Genomic DNA, 22343 nt, shown 5'->3' on the forward strand with positions numbered 1-22343 from the left:
CTGGTAAAAAGCTACAGAGAAAGTGATGTGCATGTCTGGAAGACAGAGCTCAGAAGATGAGGTAGAACATTGTGGGCTTGCATTTCTGACACATGAAGTAACTTGTTGGTTTAGACAGGAAATAACTTTTTGTTCTAAGTGGTTTTTTTTCAGTTTGTAATAATTAAACTTAAAAAGAAAAGCATGTTCAAAGAAATTGGAAGTAAAGGGCAAGAGTCACAAGATGAAATGCAGATACCTTTTTTTACTTGCTATAACCCAGAAAGGAACCTGCTCTGTGAATAGGGTTGAAATCTGTTTTCTGACGCAGCATCTTTCATCTTTGGCTGCACTCTATAGATTTGGCGTGCAAAGATCAGAGGCATCTGCTCCACAGCCTTAAAATATATGGATGTGTCATTTTCCAGTGGCTTGATATTGGTGATGTTTTCTGTTGTGCTCTCTACATTGCTCCTCATGAGCTCTTTGTACCTTTCTCTTTCGTCTGTATAAGGGTTTGATTGTAGGAGCTCTATGAATCACACTCTTGCTATTCAGTCATAGCAATGTGTAATTGAAGTGGTTAAAGTAGTTGAAGTCTGAACACAACATAAAGAGACTTTCTGCTGTGATCTAAACGCTTCTTGTGGTGTCGGTAGTGCAATAAATCTGGGGTCAGATGGAGCTTTTAGTGTATTTACAGTATCTGCAATTGTATTTTAATTTCACTGCATAAAAGGCAAAATCTCAGAAAACGGCTTGTAAGTTAGCACTAAATTGTTATCTCTGCAATAGTTAAATAGTGGAAGTACATACAGTCAAACGCAGTGGCAGTAGCACTCGCCAAGACCTCTTACACAGTCTCGCACATGAAAATCTTTTGCTTCAAATCCTCATCCGCAAGCCCTAGCATAAGTCTGATCTGTGAGAATTTGATTGTAAGACAGTGGTCCAGGATGGCAGGTGATCTTTCTTTGTAAGGAATGCTCTAAATCCTGAATTTTCAGGTAGAAAATCAACAGAGGTGCCCAAAGTATTTGATTCCAAGAGCAGTATCTCTAACACCGAATCTTTTCCTTTCTTTGGATCAGACCTTACATATTATTGCAGCACAGTTCCAAAAACACATTGTGAGGGCTGGACCTGCACCTTCCTCTGTAGAGAGGTGAGCCAATATGTGCTAGTGGCACCTTTAATGCAGTTTATGTTCCTGTAGTACTGAAAGCTGTTTTTCATATCTGAGAGTCTCTGTTTTTCCAAGGCATGCTCAGACATGCCCAACAGGTAGAGCAGTGCGCTGGCTGAACTGGAAAAGCAGTGCACACGGCTGAATGACACTCCTGTGCCTCCTCGCCGGGAACATCTCTGCCAGCGCAACAGAAGCACAGGCCACTGCCACAACACGTCCTTCCCTGGGGAAAAAGCGGGGGAGGTAAAAAAGAAACTCTGCGACTGCTGCACCTGAAATTGCTGTGCCCTGATCGTTGTTCAGACAACATGGCACAGTGCTTGTGCCTGGACACAGACACACACAGACGCACCATTTTCTCTGCCAAACCTCCTCCTCCTGTCAGGAAAGGTGCCAACAACGCGAAATGCAATCCAGCGACTTCCCCCTCCCTCCTGCCAGGAAGAGTTATTTTAAAACTTCAGGCTTACTCTTTGGTAACAACAGTGACCAACGGAAAAAGGGCACCAGAGGAGGGGTGGGAGGGCACAAGCAAGAGGGCTGGGGGGAAGGAGGGAAAAAAAAAGAGGGGAGGCGGGCGGGACAGCACGATAGGTGCCCACAGGCCCGTGGGGGCCGGGCGGCCGCCGGGGACACCCCCGCGGCCTGGCCGAGGGCCGGCCGTGCCCCCCGGGCCGTGCCGGGCTCCAGCCGCCGCCGCTGTGGGGGCGGCGGGGCTGCGCAGGGCCGGGCCGGGCCGGGCCGGGGGGGCGCCCGCCGGGGCGGTCTGAGCGCGGGACGCGGCGGGCGCTGGGCGGTGAGAGGAGGGGCGGCGCCGCGGCCGTTGGCGGCGGCCGTTGAGGCGCGGGCTGCGGCCGTTGGCGGCGGCGGTTGCCCGTGAGGCGCGAGCGGCGCAGGGAGCCGGCGCCGACCGCCGCCCCCATGTCGCTGCCGGTGGTGCTGCCGGGCTCCTGCTGCCCCGTGACGGGGCTCGCCGCCGTCCCCCAGGCGACAGCGGCCGCCGCCACCGCGGTGGCGCAGCCGCCGGGCTCGCTGGCCGCCGCCGACCCCTCGCTGCCGCCTCTTCGCGCCCGCTGCTGCCGCGCGGGCTTCCCGCAGCAGCGGCCGCGCCCGCCCGCGCTCTCCCCTCTCTCCGCCCGCCGCGCCGCCGCCGCGGGGCCGGGGCCGGGCCCGGGGTCCGGAGCGCTGCCCGCCCGCCCGCTGCTCTCCCTGGGGCTGCTGCAGCTCATCCTGGGCTGCTGCATGGTGGCGCTGAGCTTCGGGGCGCTGTCGCTGAGCGGCTCGGCGCAGGTGAAGAACGCCTGTCCCTTCTGGGCCGGCTCCTCGGTGAGTGCGGGCGCGGGCGGCTCCGCGGGACAGCGGCGCGGTGCCGGCCCGCTGCTGGCGGTGCCCCTGCGTCCGCCCGTACGCGCTTTTGTGGAAGTAAACAAGCTTTTCGTTACGTGGAAGTGATAGGTACGCTTCTGCTAACGGTCTTCCTACGGTGGCAGCGTAAACCCCACAGGGCGATAGGCAAACGTCGAGGCAGCTAGCGTGGCAACATGTTTTCTGATGTGCGCTTTTTCCTAGGAAATCGTACTCTAGTACTACGTGCGATCGGAAGGAGATTTTCTCCGGCAGCGGTGCATGTGCACATGTTGAATATTCTTTCCGTATACTTTATACAGTTAATAAGAGATAAAATAGTAATAGTCCGAGAAAAAAAACATGGGTGGGAGTATGACAGTTTCGTAAAGAGCAGCGAGGGAAGTTACTCCGTCGCCTGTTGGATTCTGCTTTGAACTGCGCCTTTATAAACAGAGAATACATAACAGCTTGTATCACGGTGCTAAGCAGAAGCAAAATTAATAGGAACAGAGCACAGCTGGTTCCTTCAGGATTCACGTGCGGGCGTACGAAAATACAGCAAAATGATTAAAGTCTGTGGGCCCTTGAACAATGAGCAAGTAATGTTCAGTAGCCGATATGGTCGGCTCCTGCTGGTGATCTGGACAGTATCAGCGTAGCCCTCAGTTTTAATTTTTATATTACGTTTCCAGTGTTGATCACAACGTATGAAAATGTGCTCAATGATCTGTGGTTTGGGGATCAAGTCATTTTATACCCATTTATATGTATAATGAAATACTCGTCCTGGAAAGTATACACAGCCTTAATGGGAGAAACAACCAAACCTTCCAAGTGTATATGTTGGGTGTCTCTCTTGTCAGTTTTCATCTTACTGTTACTCTAGACTAAAGTCAAGTTTATTTAAATATGTATAACCTATGGACCTTAGAGGCCTGTACATAAAGCCATGTTTATGCTTTTAAAATGTTTTAGAATTTCTCTTGCAAAATATAAATAATCAATTTCTTTCTTAATGAGAAAATATCTTTACTTTTTTAGTAGCAGCTCTGAAATAGTAATGTATTTGATCAGGAAAAATTACCAAAAATGCATTTTCAGGTGCAAAAGCAAGAGTGAAAAATTTTAGCCCAGAAACATCTTGTAAAGGTACAGGCAATTAAAAGTTGAAATTGAGAATGTGTCTGTTTTTTTGTTTTAGATACAACATCCTGATTGTGATGCACTGATAAAGTGCAGAGCAGGAAAACTGTGAGGAAGGCTTTCTTTTCTTATATTTTAAAGCTTTAACAGGCATAATCAAATCAGTCTTGCTGTCCTTGAGGCAAAATACCATTTCACATCAGTATTGATGTACTTTATTATAAAATCATGTGACTATTTTGCACTTACAGAATTAAAAAAAATATTCTGTTATGAAACTGAAAAGTTATGTATATGGTTTTGCAACACCAGTGGTGATATCAGTAGGTGTTTTGGCCAAGTCATATACGCATGTTATGCTAGACCAGTTAATTACGTCAAGTTAATGTAGTTATAGAAGGGATTTGTTGAAAATGCTAGTGGGCGACTTCCCATTCTAGTGTTCTTGTTTCTTTTTAAGGTAGGAGTTTGCTGTGGATCGATTTAGTCACAAAGCCCCCCATACCAGGAGTATTCCTCCTTGTTTGCAGAGCTTGCTGAAAAACTGACATGTCTTTCTTTTGGGTTCCCATCCTTCCAGTGAGAGGGTGCTTAGATATGTAATTTGCTTCACTTCTCAGTACTACTTTTTCCTTCTTTCCTTGTTTTGCCCTCCAAAGTAAAGTGCTAGTTTACAGTTATGTGATTCAGCAAGTTTGGTCTGACAGCTAACTGCTGCTGAAGGGGATGCTTCTACTTTGTCCTCTCTCCTTACATTAATACTGGCACTCACCAGGCTTCATAGTGAGTCAGTGCACAGAGATTTTTTTTTTTTTTGAAAACTCTTCAATTTTTTTTGGTAGGGTTCCTTCTCTGGGGTTTATTTCACTGAAATGGTCAGAGGAGGGCCTGAGTCTGCACAAGGCAAGTGGCAGGAATGTGTAGTTGGAGACTTGAATGATGTGGTTGAAGTGGGTGCCCAGGAGTGGAGAAGGGATAGCCACTTGTTAGATTTGCTTAGCTGTGTTAAAAGAAACATGTCCTCAGCTGAAAGGCTTATTTCTCGGGTAATTAATGATGTGGGAATTGCTGGCATAGCTTTTCATCTGCATGCACATTTACTGGAATGAAAATAATAACAGAACAGTATATTAAAAAGTTAGTACCAATTATGTTGTTTGATAGGATGCTCTTAGAAGTGAAGAATCTTATCAGTAGAGGCTCTGATTCACTGCTTTAAAGTTCACTTTCCAGCATTGCTTTAGCACTCTGAATTACTTTTTATCATAGGAGTGATAAACGCCACATAACGGGAATTTTGTGTACAGTTGTTTGCTTTGTCATAATGGTATGGTTTTTGATGTTGCAGGTAATCTTATCAGGAATCATAGGCTTAACGACATGGAAGAGACCAATGATACTTTTGGTAAGTATGGATTAAAATTTGCTGTAAGGGAATTGCCAGAAGATGCTCTTGATTTAATAGAGTCATTAGCAAAAAGCTAACTTTTTTTCTCCTTGGAGACTGTAGAGTCGTGATTGTTGAAAGAGAAGTCAAAAACCAAGAAAGGCTATATTCTTGTCTGTAAGGACATGGTCTCTGTTAAGGGCAAAGGAGAACTGCATCTGGAGGAAGTGCTTTTTTTTTTTTGAGCACTTTTTGTGTTTGTGTAGGTATAAGAAAATGTTCATTTAGAATAAATAATTCAGCTCTGTGAGACAGTGCTGCTCAAGCTTAAATGAGGAAATTGGTTTGAAAGCTTAGCTCAGTTGCACTGTATTGGTGCCTGACAGCAGATCTGAGAGCTAACCTTAGCAGTGCTGTATTACAGTATCCAATGCTGTTCTTTCAAATACGTTTGACATTACATTGTTCCAAGAGAAGCGAACTGATGTGTGGGGTATGTAAGCTGTTTCTATTTGTAAGTGATATCTAGAGCTGTGTGGCTTTCGATGTCTCAGAGATGGGATTTGAAAAAAGGATTTGAAGTTTTTTTGCCATACTGTCTCTTCTCAGACTTTTTCCACAACAAAGTAATTGTTTTATTTTTGTGATGCTTCCTGGTGATCTGTGAAGTATTGTAGTTCTGTTACAGCTCCATGTGGTCATCAGTGGGAAAAGTACAAAGGATCAGAGATGTGAGCTCTGGATGAGTTGCTCTTTCTCAACTCAGTTGATACTCATTGATGGTGCATTGGTTAGCATAGGCAGGAGCAAAACAAGTTTTTTACTGGCTCTGTGGATAAATAGAGCAGGTTGGTGTCTGGGGCTCTCAATCTGATAGTTTTTAAAAGCACCATATTTTCATGAAAATAAATATAAATGCCATCTGTCTTGAAGTGTCTGAGCCCTGTAAGGTGCTCAGTGTTTCTGTATTATTTATATTTTAAACTGTTCCTACAGCATTTTATTGCCATAGTGTCCTTTTGTCTCTTCTCTTTCTCTCCTTTGTGTTCTCTTTTATATTAACTTTAAAACTTTGTATAAGCTTTGTGGATCCTTTCTAGTTTTACCTAAATACTAAAGAACAAACTCTTCCTGATCCTTTCATTTATATCCAAATGATCTTTAGGACAGTTGGTTTATATTTCCTGAAAAGGTTGTGCAGCAGTTCGGGAGGTTTTTGAGACCAGATAAAGCCCTGAGCGACCTGGTCTGAATTCAATGTTGACTCTGCTTTGAGTAGGAGGTTGGACTAGAGACCTCCTGAGGTTCCTTCCAACCACAGTTATTCTGATTGTGTGATTTTTGTTAATTGAGCGTGTATTTTTTTCTTGTTTGTATGTGTATTTTAGAGAGGTTTGATTGTTGAGAGTCAGATTATGTAAACCAAAAGTGCAGAAAAGGAAATGAGCATCTGTAAAAGTGATTAAACAGTTTATAGGGCTGCAGTAAAGTAACGCTCAAAGGGAGTCATGAATAGAACCAACTACAGATTATCAAGAAAAGATCATTAGTGTCTATAAATGTATTGATTTGGTCTTAGATTTCTAATATATCCACCTTCTAGTAACTTGAACTTTTTTTCTTGGGAGCTCTGACCTTGTAAGTTGTAAAAACAGGTTTCTTAAAGGCCTGAATAATAATCCTGCTTATACAGCAAGGCTTAGAGTTACAAAATTCATTACTAAAAACCAGAAACATATTTAGCGTTGATACATGCTCCTTTTTCAAGCTATGACTGCACCTCCCCTTTTTACTCCTTATGCAAGGCTCCTTTGCACTTACTCCTTGTAAGTACACTTCTAATGAATTCCTTTCCTGAGACTTTTGCACTGATTCTTTTTCCCTAGCCTGTTCAAAAATAGCATAACACCTCCCTGTTATGAAGGAAGCAGAGATCACACAGCTGTCTTCCTGAAATGCCTTAATTCAAGCAGTGGCCAGGTGTACTGAATGCTTTTGTGTAGCAAATAAACTTTGCAGAAAGGATTGATTTCATATGAAGGTGGTTTTACAAGATTGCTACAGAATCTAGATATTTAGCATATGGGGTACCTGTGCTCTTGCCGTTCCAGAAGTCTGAGGGGTCAGGATTATCCCAAGCCCTTGTTATGAATTACTATGGTTTGTACTGCTAGCATTTTGCCATCTGTATGCGTTGACTTTGGGCTATGTTTAACAGTTACAGCATAAATTTGTGGGATCAATGATGGTTGTTATTCTTTTTCCTATATACTTATGTCTTAATCTTCAGATGCTCTCGTATTATTAAACAAAGGCCTCTTCTCATCTTTCTTTTTAAGCAGAGCTGTTTTCAGTTGCTCAGTTCAGTTTCTTTTGCACTCTAAGTGCCCTTTAGAATTTTTCATGTGCATCTAACCCTCCAAAATAGCTTTTTTCAGCCCGAATTAGGCAATTAGATACAGTTTTTAATTTACCTTGATGTATACTAACAGCTCTCAGATGTAGCAATTAGACTATAAATAAGTGTAGACATTTGGGTTCCATCCTTTTGACCTCTCTCCTTTCAGGAGTTGGGTTTCACCACCATCACAGTGGCCCTGAGTGCTGCAGAATCTGGCCACGAGGAGGCGCTGTTCCTCAGAGTAGTCTGTGGTAGGTTTTAGTCTTCTGCACATGATAATGGTATTTAGTATGTTTTCTTCTAGTATCTTATTTTTTCTTTTAATTGTCAGTTTGCAGTACTTAGAGAATTTTATAAAATAATTCACATTTTTCTTCACCTCATTTAAAAAATTCTAGTTCTTTCTAAAAGAAACCTGTTTGATACTCTGATTCAGGATTTCAGAGCCCTGTCATCTCTGAACCGTATTGGAATACAGCTATTTGCCTACAACTCCTTTTCACTGCTGCAGTATAGTTCCTCCCATAAAATGATGGACTCTGCTTACAGAATGCTTCTCTCCATCTACACCCTTTAGGCAGTAATTTCTCATTGCCTTGGCTTATTCTTTGTGAACAGCCAAACTGTCCCATGGCTCAGACAGTCTTCTTGCAGGCCGGAGGAGATTAAAGGATACCTGAAACTATTTTTGAGGGTCATTAACCTGTCAAGCATGGTGTAAAAAAGCTGCAGCCAGCCTGAGGAAAAGAAGGGTGGGGGGAGGAGATGACATGGAGAGAAGGGGAAGACAGCTGTCACTTTCAATCTGAATCCTTGCAATAAAAACAGTTGGGTTATTTTTCCCATGACAGTAAGTCACTGATGGTGCTCAGGGCAGGGGGAGGCACAGGACTGCATTATCATGAGAGAAGGACTGGGAAGTGGCTGCAATATCGAAGGCAAATAGGACTTGTTAGTCTTCTCTACTGGAGGGGAGAAAGAAGGGGAGAACAGTTAAATACAGCTGGTGACGGCCTTCAGTACCACCAGCCACAAGAGCAGAGAACAGTCTTGAAGGGGGTGCACTGTTGTAAGACCTGCTGTTAATAAATAAAATTTGAGGGCCATGTTTGTTCTTTTGTGCCACCCAGGCTATAGTGCAATGTGGGAAGATAGTGAGTAAATAATAAGTCCTGGAAACAGAGCACTGCAAGACAAAACTCAATTGTAATCAGATAATTGTAATCAGGTCTTTTGAAGGACATTCTTCGCCTTCAGTCATCTCCTGAGAAACCTCAGCACTCTGAAATCTTACCTTGCTTTTAGTTGTTGGAGGTTTTCTGATCAGGGTATCACTTGTCAAGCTACTTTGGAAGTCAGATTGTAACATTTGTGTTCTGAAGCTGATTTTTCTTCCAGTGGAGAAGTTTCCTCCTGTATATGCCTCTCTGAGTGTGTTTATGGGGGAAAGGGAAACTTTTTTTTTCCTCCAAAGTTGTTTGGATATTGGTTCCAAACAGTTTTGGGCTAGATGGTGTTCTCTGCTTTTATAGAAGCTGGTTCCTTCCTGTCTGCTTCTGGACTTTCTCCTGTCACAGGATCTTAGATTTTATTTTTAATTGAAGAAACCTAGCTTCTTGTTTGTTTTATTGCTTATGCACCAAGGGTAATTCACATCTTTGAATTTTGCTATAATAGCCAGTCCCCTTACTTTTATCTTGATTTGTACTAAGTCAATACACTGTGAGTTTATTTTGCATTTTCGGGTGGTACCTGGAGCCATACAGACTCTGGCGAATGCAGAGGCATTTTGCTAGTGAAGCGTCCATTCCTTCTCAGTCATGTATGAATTGGTTGCAGTCCTGCTGAGTGTGCTTGTTAGGAGGCTTCCTTGTCTTTTTCACTAACGGAGCCTTCAAATTAGGCATTTCTCTGGTGACTGTTTAAAAATTTGGTTCTGCTGCTAAAGAGAAAATCAACTAAAGGGAAAATCAGCTATGACCAGATATATGAGGGGGCATGAAAGCTGAAAGGAGTGCTACTATGCAGGAAGGCAGAACCAAGCTGTTTGTCTGGAAAGAGTATAACTGTGGTAACTGCAAGGATTGGGGAGCAGTTCAGTACGCACAAATGCATACTCTTGTATCTGCAGTCAAGAAATTAACAGTGCAGGTGCAGATGGGGTGAATGGAACTCTGACACTGAGCTATATCGAATGCTTTATGGTTCCACTATTAGAAAGCAGGTAAGCTTTTATAGTTATAGTCATTACATGTATCGTCAGCTTTCACATAAAAACAATGGTTTTTTTTTGCTAATGTTGCATGTTCATCCAAGCAGTTCAGTCTGGATTCTCCTCGTGTTTTACAGTGTGGTCAGTAACAGTAGGGCTTTGAAATTTTTATTTAAAATTTTTTTAATGAAAAGTGTTAATATTTTTGTTTTTATGACAAAAATTTTGAGACCTTCATTGGAAAACAGAACAGTTTTTGGAATTAAGGTTTCTTTTATTTGAAAGAGCTTTTGGAGAATAATTTTAATGTAAACCTTTTCTTTAACTGAAAAATTTTATTAGAAGAAAAATGTTTCCTAGCAGCTTTTATATAAAAATTTTTAAGGTGAGTTACTACCTTCATGATACCTGCACCTTAGCTACTTTGCATGGATTTAATCAAGATATAAGGTTTAGACCTAAATACATAGTTCTGGTGCTAGTGAAGTGAACTTCCATAAATTTTAGCTCTGCAGGCTCTTCACTGCTATCAAGAATATAAAGCAGTGTGAACAGGACCTGCAGATCTTCGCCCTAATACTGCAAAACTCACCCTACCAACATGCTTCATAGTAAGCAAAGTCATTTAGCTTCAGTGAGAATTACTGTAGTGGTGCATGTTTCTCTGGATTTTTAAAAGGAGGATAGCTCAATGTTAACGTCTTCATTCAGATACAGATCTCCAACCATTAACGTAAGGAGCTATATTCGTGCAAAGATTTTGAAGTCAGTCTTAAAAAATACAAGGAAATACACTTTAAAAAGTGTGAGACACTATAAAAAGCCTTATCTGTAGCCTAACTCAGGTTTCTTCTGATATTTATATCTTTTATCATCTTATCCTAATTCATTTGAGGAGTTCTAATGCTGCATTTAAAGTATGAGGTGTTTTTTGTTAAATAAATGAATTTGTCTTCTACTTTGATGTGACACTTTTTTTTGAGAGAGAGTTGTATTGGAGATCTCTGTGAGCCACAATAAATGGCTTTCACAACTGATAGAAAATTAGCAGGGTCACATAATTAATGCTTAGCTAGCTATTCCTGCTGTGTATCTGGAGGAAAATTAATACATTGATTTATTTTTTCCTAAAAGGATGCTTATAAAATATATATGTAGAGCATAAAAAGACACATAAGTTAACGAATATGGAGCAAGTGGTTTTTCTTTCGCATGCTATTTAGGTGCCTGTTTGGGCAACAGTCCTGTAATAGTGTGCATGTATTAAAGTCAGAACAATTCCTCTGTGGCATAATAGTCTGCCCATGCAGAATGATTTACAGGGTTAGGGCCTTAATCTTCTAAGTCTGGCCTGCCTCTGCTACCAATGGAGCTAATGGCAAAACTCCCATCAGCTTCAGCAGCAGTATTGGCTTGATTGGCTGAAAGCATTTAGACAGAACCCTCAAAGTGCATGATGATGATCTTCCTGGAAAAAAATTATCCAAGCAAGGCATTAATAAATAATGTGGCTAACATCAGAATACACTTTGCTTTTCTGTAGTTTAATTCATATAAGTGTTCCTCAAGACTTTCTGCAGCTGTCCACAGTGCGTGTATATCTAATGCTGGAAAGATTAAGGGCAATGGGCCAAACTGATGCCATAATTTGACTTGTTTCTATTTTTGTCACGGCAGTGTGGACTAGTTACCTCTGGTTTTGCTTTTAAAATAGCATGTTTGCCATTGTCAGTGTCTTCCATACACTGACTTTTTTATATTAAGCTGATGATACTTTTTTCTCTGGTTTACATATGGGTGGAATCTACTTTCGCTGTGATAGAAAGTGTTCTTACTTGTTTTTACCTGTAGGTGGATAGTCATGGAGAAGGCATTTAAATTTGCATCCGCAGGAGAATATATCTTCTGAAATAAAGCCATGAGAAAAGCATGATGTGTAAACCATGACTTTGCAGGAGTAGCTTCCAAAGGCATTGTGTCATATAGAAATTTGCAATTTCCTTCTCTTTGGATAATTGTCACTGGGTTGTATGGTAAGGTTTATAACCTTTCTTTCCTTGAGCACTGAGACTGTTAGTTCGTCTAGCTACTGCAGAGACTTTTGCTTTCTTTTTACTTTTTTGGCCAAATAGTTCATAAATATTTTATTTTAAACAATTAAAGGATACATTGCTAGAAAATAGCAAACCATAATCTGAATATCCTGGCCTATGTTGAAAGATTCTCCAACCTATCTTTGCCTTTTGTCATTGTCATAACCCAGTCCAATAGGTCATATGTCTAACAAAAGCATAATTTCAAAGTAAGATCTTTGTCACGGTTTCCTGGAACTGATGAAATGAGTGATGCAGGAGTCATTATGGTCTCTGAAGCTTAAGTCCTACCTGCTATTCTGTCAGCACTTCTGCTGTTGTACCTAAAGTAATGATTAATCTCAAGGAAGGGTATTTATCCTTGGAAAGGTACTTCTCAAAGGTACTTCTCAAAGACATGTTCACTGCTTTAAAGGTTGTGTTGTAGTCCATCAGTGATAAGATGCTTTGACTGTGTCATTGGAATACTTGTGAAAGGGATGGCCAAAAATACTAACCACTAAGGGAGCAGAAGCAAAAAACATTTTTACTCTTTACAAATTGTGCTAAACAGTTAGTTCTGTTTGCTAAACAGTTATTTGCTTGCATTAGTGAATGTGATAGTTCTGATCATGCTAGTGCCTGTGTTTCAGATTGTATATAGAAGGCTTGTTTTTAGTTTCTTCATCTCCATTGGGATTTTCTGAGTAATAGGTTCTGCAGGTTCAAATAGACCATACATATAAGAGAACGCAGAGGTTCTTTTGTACACTAGAATTTATTACAACATCAGCAATGTACAAATTATCATCCTGCTTTTGCATCTGTGTAAGAATAATACTACTCTTCTTGCTTTTTCTTCTTTAGTTTTAATATGTTTCTTTAGGAAATCTGTATGTTTTTTATCTAAGATTTTGTACACCATTAGGAGTGCTGGAATTTTTTTCTTTTTATAGAGGGGTATACTGGACTGCTCTTGTTTCTATAACAGTTTCTGTACCAAAAGAGGAAAACTAATACATGAATTTGCTTCTGCCTTTTTTTCGTTCAGTCCACCTTGGCTTATGATTTTGACAAAGTAACTTCAGTACTCAGGACGTCATTTTCTTCATCATTTGAAAGAAAACTTCTCGTTTTCCTTCATCTAGTTTCTTGAGATTTGCATTATGAAGATGTTTTACATTGAAGTGACTTCTAGTTCATTTACAAAGCTGACTAGTTTCAGGTTAGTAACGTCTTGTGTTGAACAGAGAGGAAAAGTATCCCTTGCATGAGATTTTCATGTCCATCTATTCATCAATTTTCTCAGAGTAATTTTGATCAGAAAGGTAACTGAGATACTCTAGATAAGGTCATCAGAAGCGGTATTGATCCATCCAGCGCTGAGCAACAAGTTAATTTCAAAAAATGATTTAATTCTGTGTATGAAAAACAAATGGCTTTTAAAATCCATACTAATGTTAAAAATTGTTATTTATGGTTTTGTGATATTTATAAAGCTACATGAAAATACTGTTTCTCAGTGTATCTAATACAAAAGAACCCTCATCCTCCTCAGGGAGGTACTGCTAGCTCCGTTAATTATTGTTTTTTGAGGTTAAAGCCTACTTTGTGTGATAGTATCATAGTCACTCTTCTGCAATGGCTACTCATAATGGGATGTTATAATTTAAGGAATGGGCTTGCACAGTAATGCTCTTTGGCTCTCAACCATTCAGGATTGATTTTTTTTTCCTGAACTTAAGTAAACAGGATCATAATTGGTACAACAGCTCTGATTTATTTATAGACCAGATATTTAAGCAGTTAAGCATGATAGCTCAGCCAAATTAATTTGAAAAGCTATTGCTGTCTTCGTGTTTACGAACCTCTTGCTGATGAATCTTTTGTAAAATTACCTGGAGCAGAGCTGAGCCTGTCCCTCATGCAGTCCTTCTCTTCCTCAGCTTTTTGTGTTCTCTTGCATTTTTAATTTTGATACAAAGGAACCAGAGTGAACAGATGGCTATTAACAAGGATTCTTTTGGACATGAAGACCTGAAATTTGCTTTGTGGGATTGTGTGCTTGAAATTTAAATGGATCAGGACAGGAACCTGTTATTTATTTATCTCAAAGTAGTACTCTCACCTGTATTGCTTCCTCAATTTTCTCATGAAGTATAGAAAAATTTTGCACATAAGAATTAGGACTGTAAAAGTTCTTGCATGTGTTTAAAATCCTTATTCTCAGTCTCATGTAAGCACAACTGCAGATTGTAAGGCCCTACATAAAGACAGGGCTTTTTTATCTGCTGATTCTGCTTGTCCTATTTCAAGTACTTCGTTACTTCTGACATTGTAGTTCTTTCAGATGTTTATAAAACTTAAGGTATTGTCTGATTTATGAATGGAGATGTTTTGTTTTTAGTAGTCAGGAGGAAATACAGTCTTGTAATTAAAGTCTCTGTCCTCACTGTATTGTGACAAATATTTTTCATTTATTTGTGCTGAGAATAGTTCTGAAAATTCTATACAGAACAAATATTGTCCTAAGGTGTTTCCTCTTAGGTTTCTTACTGATCCAAATGTGTTGCAAGACATACTCAATGGAATGGTATGACATACAATGGAACTCAAAGTTTGCAAATCATGTTTTGCACCTGTTGACATATCTTCCCATTCATTACAGTGCTGGCATTATAGGACAGCTGGATGATTTGGACAATGCTTTGGAAACCTCTCGGTAGAAAAAACATTCTTAGAATATTCAGAAATTTTGAGGTGGCCTGGAAGAGCAAAAAAAAGAAAACAAAACCTTTTTGGGGGGGATGGGAAGGGGACACTTCAGAAAACCTATACTTTTCAATGGTTGAATGTATTTTCTTCCTGCATGTCCTGCAAGAGGAGAGAGAGACAGTAAAAGTGTTAACAGTAACAATTTACTGAGTTAAGGGAGTTTTGAAAATCACACAGAACGGGAGTGTTGTCCCTGACACAGGAATGTGATTTGCATTGTTATAGGTTCCTTGAATCTGTTTCATCATCCTGTTCCCACTGCTGTTAACTTTATTTTGCTGTTTCAGGTTAACCTGTTTGTTCTGCTGTCTGTCATCTGTGTTCTTCTGAACCTGGCTGGATTTATATTAGGATGTCAAGGCGCTCAGTTTGTGTCCAGTGTACCCAGATGTGATTTGGTGAGCAGACATGGTAACTCATGTGTAGTTCTTGACAATATGCCACAAAAGTTCACCACGCTAGGATCACAGAAGGTGCTATATGCAGAGAAAAAAGTAGTACATGTCAAGAGATTGAAATACAGCTACAGCGTGGTGGGGAGAAAAGAAAACTTGCTGATTCGACTCTTGATTCACTTAAAATTGTGAACAGACTCACTGAAATCCATAACAATAATTTTATTATCTATCTTTGTAAATACTTGCTTTTTTGGATTGGGGCTTTCGTAAGCTGTTGACCTCCAAAACTAAAGACCCCAAAAGGTGTGCTGTGAAAGCTTTTATTATTTGTTAGAAGAGCATAGTTAGCCCAGAAATGATTTTGTTTGATTTCACTGGTAGCCTGGGTTCTGTGATCAGGGTCTGACACAGGTGATTCTCTGTGAGGCTCTCTAGTCATTTTTATGGAGTCATAAAGGAAGGAATTTCAAATACATCTTTAGAGAAACCCTCTTACCAGTATTGTATACTGATTTTTTTAAAATAATAATCCTTTACAGAACCAGTAGGAAGGTTTTATATCATTACCCAAAAAAGATAAAACCTGTTGAGTTAACTATTGAGTTAACTATAAAATTGGTCTGTCAGTATAGCCTGTGTGTGGGATTCTTTTTTCTTCTTTGGTATACCTGGTTAGCAAAATTCAAGTTCATCCCTTAAAGCAAGAACTATGAGAAAAAATTAAGGAAGATCAAATCATATTAGATTTTCAAAACACTTTTAACTGACAGAAAGAACAGTCTGCACAAGGAAGGACAGAAGACAAAAGATTTTTCCCATATGGGTATCTGATGAAGTGGAAGAATGTCTATTCATGAGCCAGAAACAGTAGAATAATTTAAATTAAACTGAAGGATACAAGATCATTCAGTAATAAGGGTGATCATGTTTTAGGCATGGATTTGAAGAATGTGAAGGATTAACAGAGAAGTGAGCATCCAAGGTTCACAAGCACTTTGGCAGTCAAGATTGGCCCAGTATCTGAATATATTGAAGCAGTGTTGAAAATTGTTAATGTTAATCCAAACAAGTTGGTTAAATGTCTGAGGAATGTCAGTAGTCATCTGTGCTTGGAAAGATGGGACAAAACCAAAAGGTGTTTCCAAAATCATATACTATTCCATAACCTCGTGTATGCAAGCCTCTGACACTGTGACTATAGAGAGTTTGATAGCTGAACAAATGGCAATATCTCTAGATAGAGAAATGTTGAATTCTACTTGAAAACTAAGATGACAAGATTTATTGAAAATTGCAAACATTGGTGGCATACAAGCGTAGTCATCACTGATTTGACTGGGATGAAATTACAGTTGTGGGTGTCATTCTATCCTTAGAATGCAAAATATGCCTATGATTCACACAAAGAGAATACATATATTCCAAATACAGAGTGGTTTACGTGTCAAAGAAAGAACTTTCAAGTTTCTCTGGATTTGGAGGAGTTTGGATACTAAGATTGTTCAGTAATCAGTGCAACTTTAATTCTAATCAAGTTGTATTCAAATGTTCTGAAATTATCCATAAAATCTATTTGCAGATAGGAAGTATGTATAATACAGTTTTATAATGTGTAAATTACTGGCATAATAAACTGTACAAATTTAATTCTAAAAGTCTGTAATTTGGTCTATTTTGCTGTCAGAGATATAGTTCAAAGCATTAGCTCTATATTATGCAGCTAAAAGTTTTGCATAAAACAGCTAATAAATTAATTTTTTTTAAAGGTGGACATGGGTGAAAACAAGATTTGTTTCTGCTGTGAAGAATTTCATCCCACTAAATGCACAGAAAAGGAGAATGCGCTGAAGCTATACCCAGTGAAGTCATGTAGTGCTGTTCACCTTCTTCTTAAGGTACCTTGCATGCACTGCTCAAAAAGACCTCTTTGATAATGTCCACTCTTGTGCAAAAATGCAGTGCTAAAGTGATCGCCGTTTTTACTGTAGAAAATTCCTTTATCTTGTGGCTTTTTACACTGGTCATGAGCCCCTTATAGTTTTGTAACTTTTTTTTTTTTTTTTGGTCTCTAGATTATTTTTTTGATCAGTCCATTCCTGATCTGAGAAGCTGTCAGCTTCAGTGATCTTAACAGTCCTTTAAGAATTCTAGATCTATGAATGGAATTAAATTATGCAGCTCTTGTCCTTTCTGTATTCTATGCAACAGAAGCTATAGCTGAATCCAGACAGCTTTGCATGGATAAAGATATTGTGAATTTTAGGTGATGATCTGAGACCTTGTCATCTCTTCTCACATACTCAGTCCTTCTTGGATTATAAACATCTAAAATGCAACTTCCAGATAACATCATTTTCAAGTAAAGAAGTGCTGTAATATTTCCTTTAATGGTGTTTATCTCACATCTGGGTTTCCCACAGAAAGGACATAATTCTTGGATGAATAGATGGACTGTAAATCACAGCTGAGTAGTCTTAAACCCTTCTGTATCTCTCTGTCAGTCTATAGGGCAAAAAAGTTTTACAAATTATTCCAATCTTTGAGATGAACTATCCAGAAGACTGCATCACATACATAATTAAAAACTAATTGTCATAGATCCTTGTATTTTCTGTGTGGGCTTTTTTTGCTTTTTGTGATAATTACAAATGCCTTAATTTTATCTTTTAATTTTCATAATTTTCATGTTCTTCAGAAAGTTCTCTTTGCTCTCTGTGCCCTGAATGCTCTCACCACCACAGTTTGCTTGGTAGCAGCTGCTCTGCGTTACTTACAGATATTTGCAACAAGAAGAACCTGCGCAGTAAGTGAGTGCAAGGCACTGCCTAATAAAAAACAGTAGTACTAATAAAATTACAGAATTGTGTAACCTATTAATACGTTCTGTTACAATTGGAAGCTTTGTTAACAGAGGTTGTATTTGATTAGGATGAATCTCAGGTTTCCACAGAAGAAACTGAAGAACAAGGTCATGTTTCAGATCCTGAAGATTTTGTCCCACCTGTGCCACCTCCGTCATACTTTGCAACATTTTATTCTTGTACTCCCAGAATGACTCATAGGTAAAGCTCTATCTTTCTTTTAGTGTCTTTGGGAACACTCCATAATCTTAATTCAAGACAATTTTCACTGTAATTAACTGAAAAATATTGTCTACTTAAAAAAAGGAGAAAAAAGAAAAAAGGAAAATAGGAAAAAAAATCCTTTGGTGAATAAGGAGGCAGTGTAAATACAGTATGGCTGATAGGTATAGTTTTGCAGTTTTCACCTTAGATTTTATAGGAACTGTTTCCGAGTAAGACACATGCTGCAGTACGACATGATTGAGAACTTCTGTGATGCTGCGAAGATTGTGCCAGGGCAAAGGCTGAAAGCCAGGCCTAACTTCTTGGCAAAGCTTCTAGGGCAGAGGATCCTAAATAGCTGTCTGGCCCTTCTGTTCCAAAGACCTTTATTGCCAGAAAAATTCCAGTTTCCCCTTTTTTGTCAGTTAGGGCCGATTGAATGATTGAACCGTGTGTTTTTATTGTTCTGTCAGGCCAGGTAATTACTACCCTTATCTCAGTACTTGAAAAGGCTTAGCGCAGTAGTCAGACTACATTCATACCTGCTATTGCTGGTCTTCTTTTCAAATTGTAGCTGTGGGATTAGAGGTGGAATGAAAGGTAACATGGGAGAAGTTATCAGAATAGGAAAAGGGGATAGTCACGAGTTGCTAGGTTCTTTTCTGCCTTTTCTTTTGAATTCATTATGACAAAAACGAATTTTAAGGAAGAAAGAATTGGATAAAACAATAGCTTTATGAATTTTCTTCTGAGTAAGAGGATGGTGAGCAGAAAATCCTTCTATTGCAGGCTGCTTTCTTTGTTGTAGTTGTCTCATGGAACATTAAAATATAAGTTTGGATTTTGTTTTTCAGGAAGAGAGTTAAAAAAAGCTATAGCTTGTCCATTAAGAATGAAAACTATTATTTTGCACTACTGAGATTTACTGACTTCTATAGTTCCTGCAATTGATTGGTGACTTCTAGGTTTTGTTATCCTTCCTTTTGAAAGTATACAGAGTGGTTGTGCAGTCTTCACAATAATTTGAAAGTGAGCTTTGTTTACTAGTTTGACTCACGTGGGGCTGCATTATTCTGCTGTGAACACCCAATGTTTGGGTAAAATATTGTGATGCTTAAGCTGTCTTTTTAGCATTGAACTCTATGTAAAACTCCTGCTTTTTGCATGGTGCAAGTGTGCAGGACTATTTTGTTTATTTTCATTGTTTCATCGGGAATAGTGTGGATGACCTGCAGGCTTAATTAGACATTTGTGGGTTTACCCAGAAAATGGTAACATGATATAGAAATAGTTTTAGAAGGAGGAAAGTGGTGTAAAATGCAGAAGACTGAGTTTGAATGCCAAGTTTTGTTAAAACCATCCTATTTGAGTCTTGCTTCAAGCCTTTAACATGCTAGTTATGGAGACAGTGTTCTCTTTGGAACATTAGCTATTTGTTCAAATATGTTTGTCACAGTTCCCCTGTTTTAAAATGGGTCTGTCGTTCGTCTGGCATATCATTCTAGATAGTTATCTCTTTCCTGACAGTGGTATTTCTCTTTGTCTATTTTTGGCACAGTGGGGGCTGCTCAACAATATTTAAGGCTTCTGTGGGTTGATAATGGATAACCACCTTGCCTTTTGTTCCATTAAAATTGTTGATAATAATATGTAAATGAAGGTGATGTACTTCCAAAGTCAGGCTACTTGTTTTAAAGTGGTCAAGGTAGGATATAGCAAGGCAGAAGCTGAAAGCAACAGACAGACTTAATTTCCGTTCTTGGCAGATCAGGAAATATGACTCACTCTAGAATGGATCCACAGTGTCCAGCCGAGTGACTTACATGTGACCTGGTCTTTGCTCTTCCAGTCTCCTCTCACATCTCATTCCCCTCCCTGTTTGGTCTGTACCCTGAATGTCAAGCTCTGTCCATGACCGGCCTTTCTGTGCTACACTCCCATGAATACAGCATGCAAAACCTTTGTGCAAAAGGGAGTGTCTCAGGAGCTTCATCCAGGGGACAGAACCACTATCTGCAAAGTGCATCTGGGGAAATTCCAAAACAAATACATGCCTGGGAGAAAGGAAGCATTGCAGTGATCAAAGTATGTGCTAAGGACATGTTTGGAATGGGCCGTCATTCTCCTCCACCCTTTAAATTGCAGAGCCAGAACCGTATGCTAGCACAGCCAATTAATTGGTTTGTCCATTTATTCATGGGAAGCCTTTTACATTTGTCTTATTCAGTGGTAGATAAAACAGACCAGTGTTACAAATGTCTGTTTAACTCCTATCTCTAATCTTATTATTTTATAATAGTAATTAAGTCATTAAGTCATTTTTCTGAATTGGCACAATAGCATGTGAGGTTACAGAAGAGCTTCCACCTGAAGAATAAAATACTAAATAAAGTATTATAAGGCATGTGAGTTTGAGAGAAGAGGGAATCCATTCTGGGCAGCAAACCAATTGCTCACAGTCTAGAAATGTTATCTCAGTTCAATTTAAAATATTATTCAGGGATTAGAAGCATTTGCCAAAATGCAAATCTGTTTATTCAAATCATGTATTCTAAAATATAGCACGTTCCTCATATTAGGCCCATATCCTTCTGACAGTTGTTTCACAGCCATTGTATGTGTTTACTGCTATTGAACAATTAAAGATTCTGGGAGGCCAAAGTCCTGGCACTGTGGTTCAGCTAAGGTGTGGCCATAGAAGATGGGAGAGAGATGCTGAAGGATGTACTTTTTCCCTCCATTATCCCAAATAGCACAGACAGTGTAGCACTGTGTCACAGTCTGGGAGCATTCTACAGAAGCTGTTCACTATGGAGTTCCCTGAAAAAGCTTGAACTTTTATTCTCTCCCTTCCTATATCGTTATCTCAAAAGCTGCCCAATATTTCCTGTTTCCACGTCTGCTTGTCCTAAATCTTATGATCTCTGTAAAACAATACTGAATATGTAATCTGTAAATGTTTTCTACCTGCAGTGACTGAGTATTGATACCATAAACTAAAGTCTCTGAACCTAAGTCCTTACCCTGTGTTACCGTTGCTGGAAAAGGAAAATAATGGAAGGGATCTAATTTGCTAGAGAGGGAGTAACTGCCTAGAGAAAAGGTTAGATGAATACTGCCCACTGTTCCTCACTTAATTTAATTTCCATGACTAATGCATGAATTTCTCTTGCTTACATAGAAAGAGAGAGTGGAAATTAAAGAACAGACTGACAAACATCCATACACTGGGAACAACTTTTATATTAAGGCAATTAAGGGAATGCTTTTCTGGTTGAGTGTTCTCTAATAAAATTTAACATGATACAGTTCTTGGGTACAACGTTACTTCTCAAGCTGTGACCAGATCAGGCATGTTTAAAAATAAAATAAAACTCTAAGGCTCAAGACACATATAGTTATGTAGCCTACATTAAACACAGATTCAGCACAGAAGTGGAATACTTGTAAAGTGCAAAGAGGTAATGCCAATGAAATACCAATCTCCATTCTTCTCCAAAATGATCTTGAAGTTTTTAGGGACTGATGAAATAGCTGGGCTAAAGTTAAAACATGTTTTATTCCCTCCAATTTTAGAATTAAAAAAGGAACGACCAGTTAACCAGATGTTCCCTTTTTTTGCCTTATGCTTCTCCCTCTATTATCTCCATTCTTTGCCAAAAGCCTTTCACAAAAATGTTCCCCTGGTCTTTTTTTGCAACTTGCAAATAGTTTTTATTCCTTTCCTCCTGAAGCAAACTTCCATAGGCATTTCCATTTCCTTTATATTTTCCTCTCAGCTTGCATAAAGAAGATTTTCAGTCACCTTTGTTTCCTTTAGCCAGTGTCCAGACAAGTCCAAAACTCTGGAATGAAGGATTTGCGTTTGTGCTACTTTTTTCTGTAGAATATCCACCAGTGATAGGTGGGAGTCTAAACTGAATCTGGAGAGCAAAACCTGTGGTTTCTGTGTTTTGCTTGAGGTTCTGCTGAGTACCAAGTCAATGCCTGCTCAGGAGCTCCTTTCTGGAATAGCTTTCATGCAGCTTAAAATGTAAGTTTCTGTAGCCTTGATAGAAATGGAGAAGGTGAAGAGCATTTGGAAATTAATAAAAAGCAGAGAAAGACTCAGGCAGTCTGGATCAAAGATTTCCCTGAAGATTTTGTTGGAAAACTCCCTTTGGCAGCTCTGTTGTCAGTCACAGCACTTTGTTCCAATGTTAAGTGGCATAAGATAAACGTGTTGTCAAATTTACCAAAAAGAGTTTCACCAGACAGTGGACTAATTTTTTCTCTTTCAGAGCCACCTCCTAAGAGGAAAATGATACGGAAAAAGCTCTTTGGGACTTCTGCTATATTTAAGATTGCAGAGAGCTCTCTATTGAAAACTGAAAAG

At 39.4% G+C, this 22343-nt stretch overlaps 1 protein-coding gene across 3 annotated transcripts in view; it reads left to right on the forward strand.

Moving 5' to 3' along the window:
- Positions 1 to 1340: 1340 nt before the first annotated feature.
- Positions 1341 to 22343, forward strand: part of ENTREP1 (endosomal transmembrane epsin interactor 1) — a 29725-nt gene continuing 8722 nt past the window's right edge. The window contains exons 1-6 of one of the 3 annotated variants that reach the window (XM_064501318.1): positions 1341 to 1411; positions 5007 to 5063; positions 14793 to 14903; positions 16670 to 16798; positions 17599 to 17706; positions 17832 to 17965. In XM_064501318.1, the coding sequence (XP_064357388.1) occupies positions 5052 to 5063; positions 14793 to 14903; positions 16670 to 16798; positions 17599 to 17706; positions 17832 to 17965 (494 nt within the window). In that variant the 5' untranslated portion in view covers positions 1341 to 1411; positions 5007 to 5051. Of the gene's footprint in view, positions 1412 to 1461; positions 1645 to 1739; positions 2495 to 5006; positions 5064 to 14792; positions 14904 to 16669; positions 16799 to 17598; positions 17707 to 17831; positions 17966 to 22343 lie in introns of those variants that run through there. The other 2 variants (XM_064501317.1, XM_026097891.2) reach the window with 2 other exon arrangements.

This window comes from Dromaius novaehollandiae, chromosome Z (assembly GCF_036370855.1).
Source record: "Dromaius novaehollandiae isolate bDroNov1 chromosome Z, bDroNov1.hap1, whole genome shotgun sequence".
NCBI lineage: Eukaryota > Metazoa > Chordata > Aves > Casuariiformes > Dromaiidae > Dromaius > Dromaius novaehollandiae.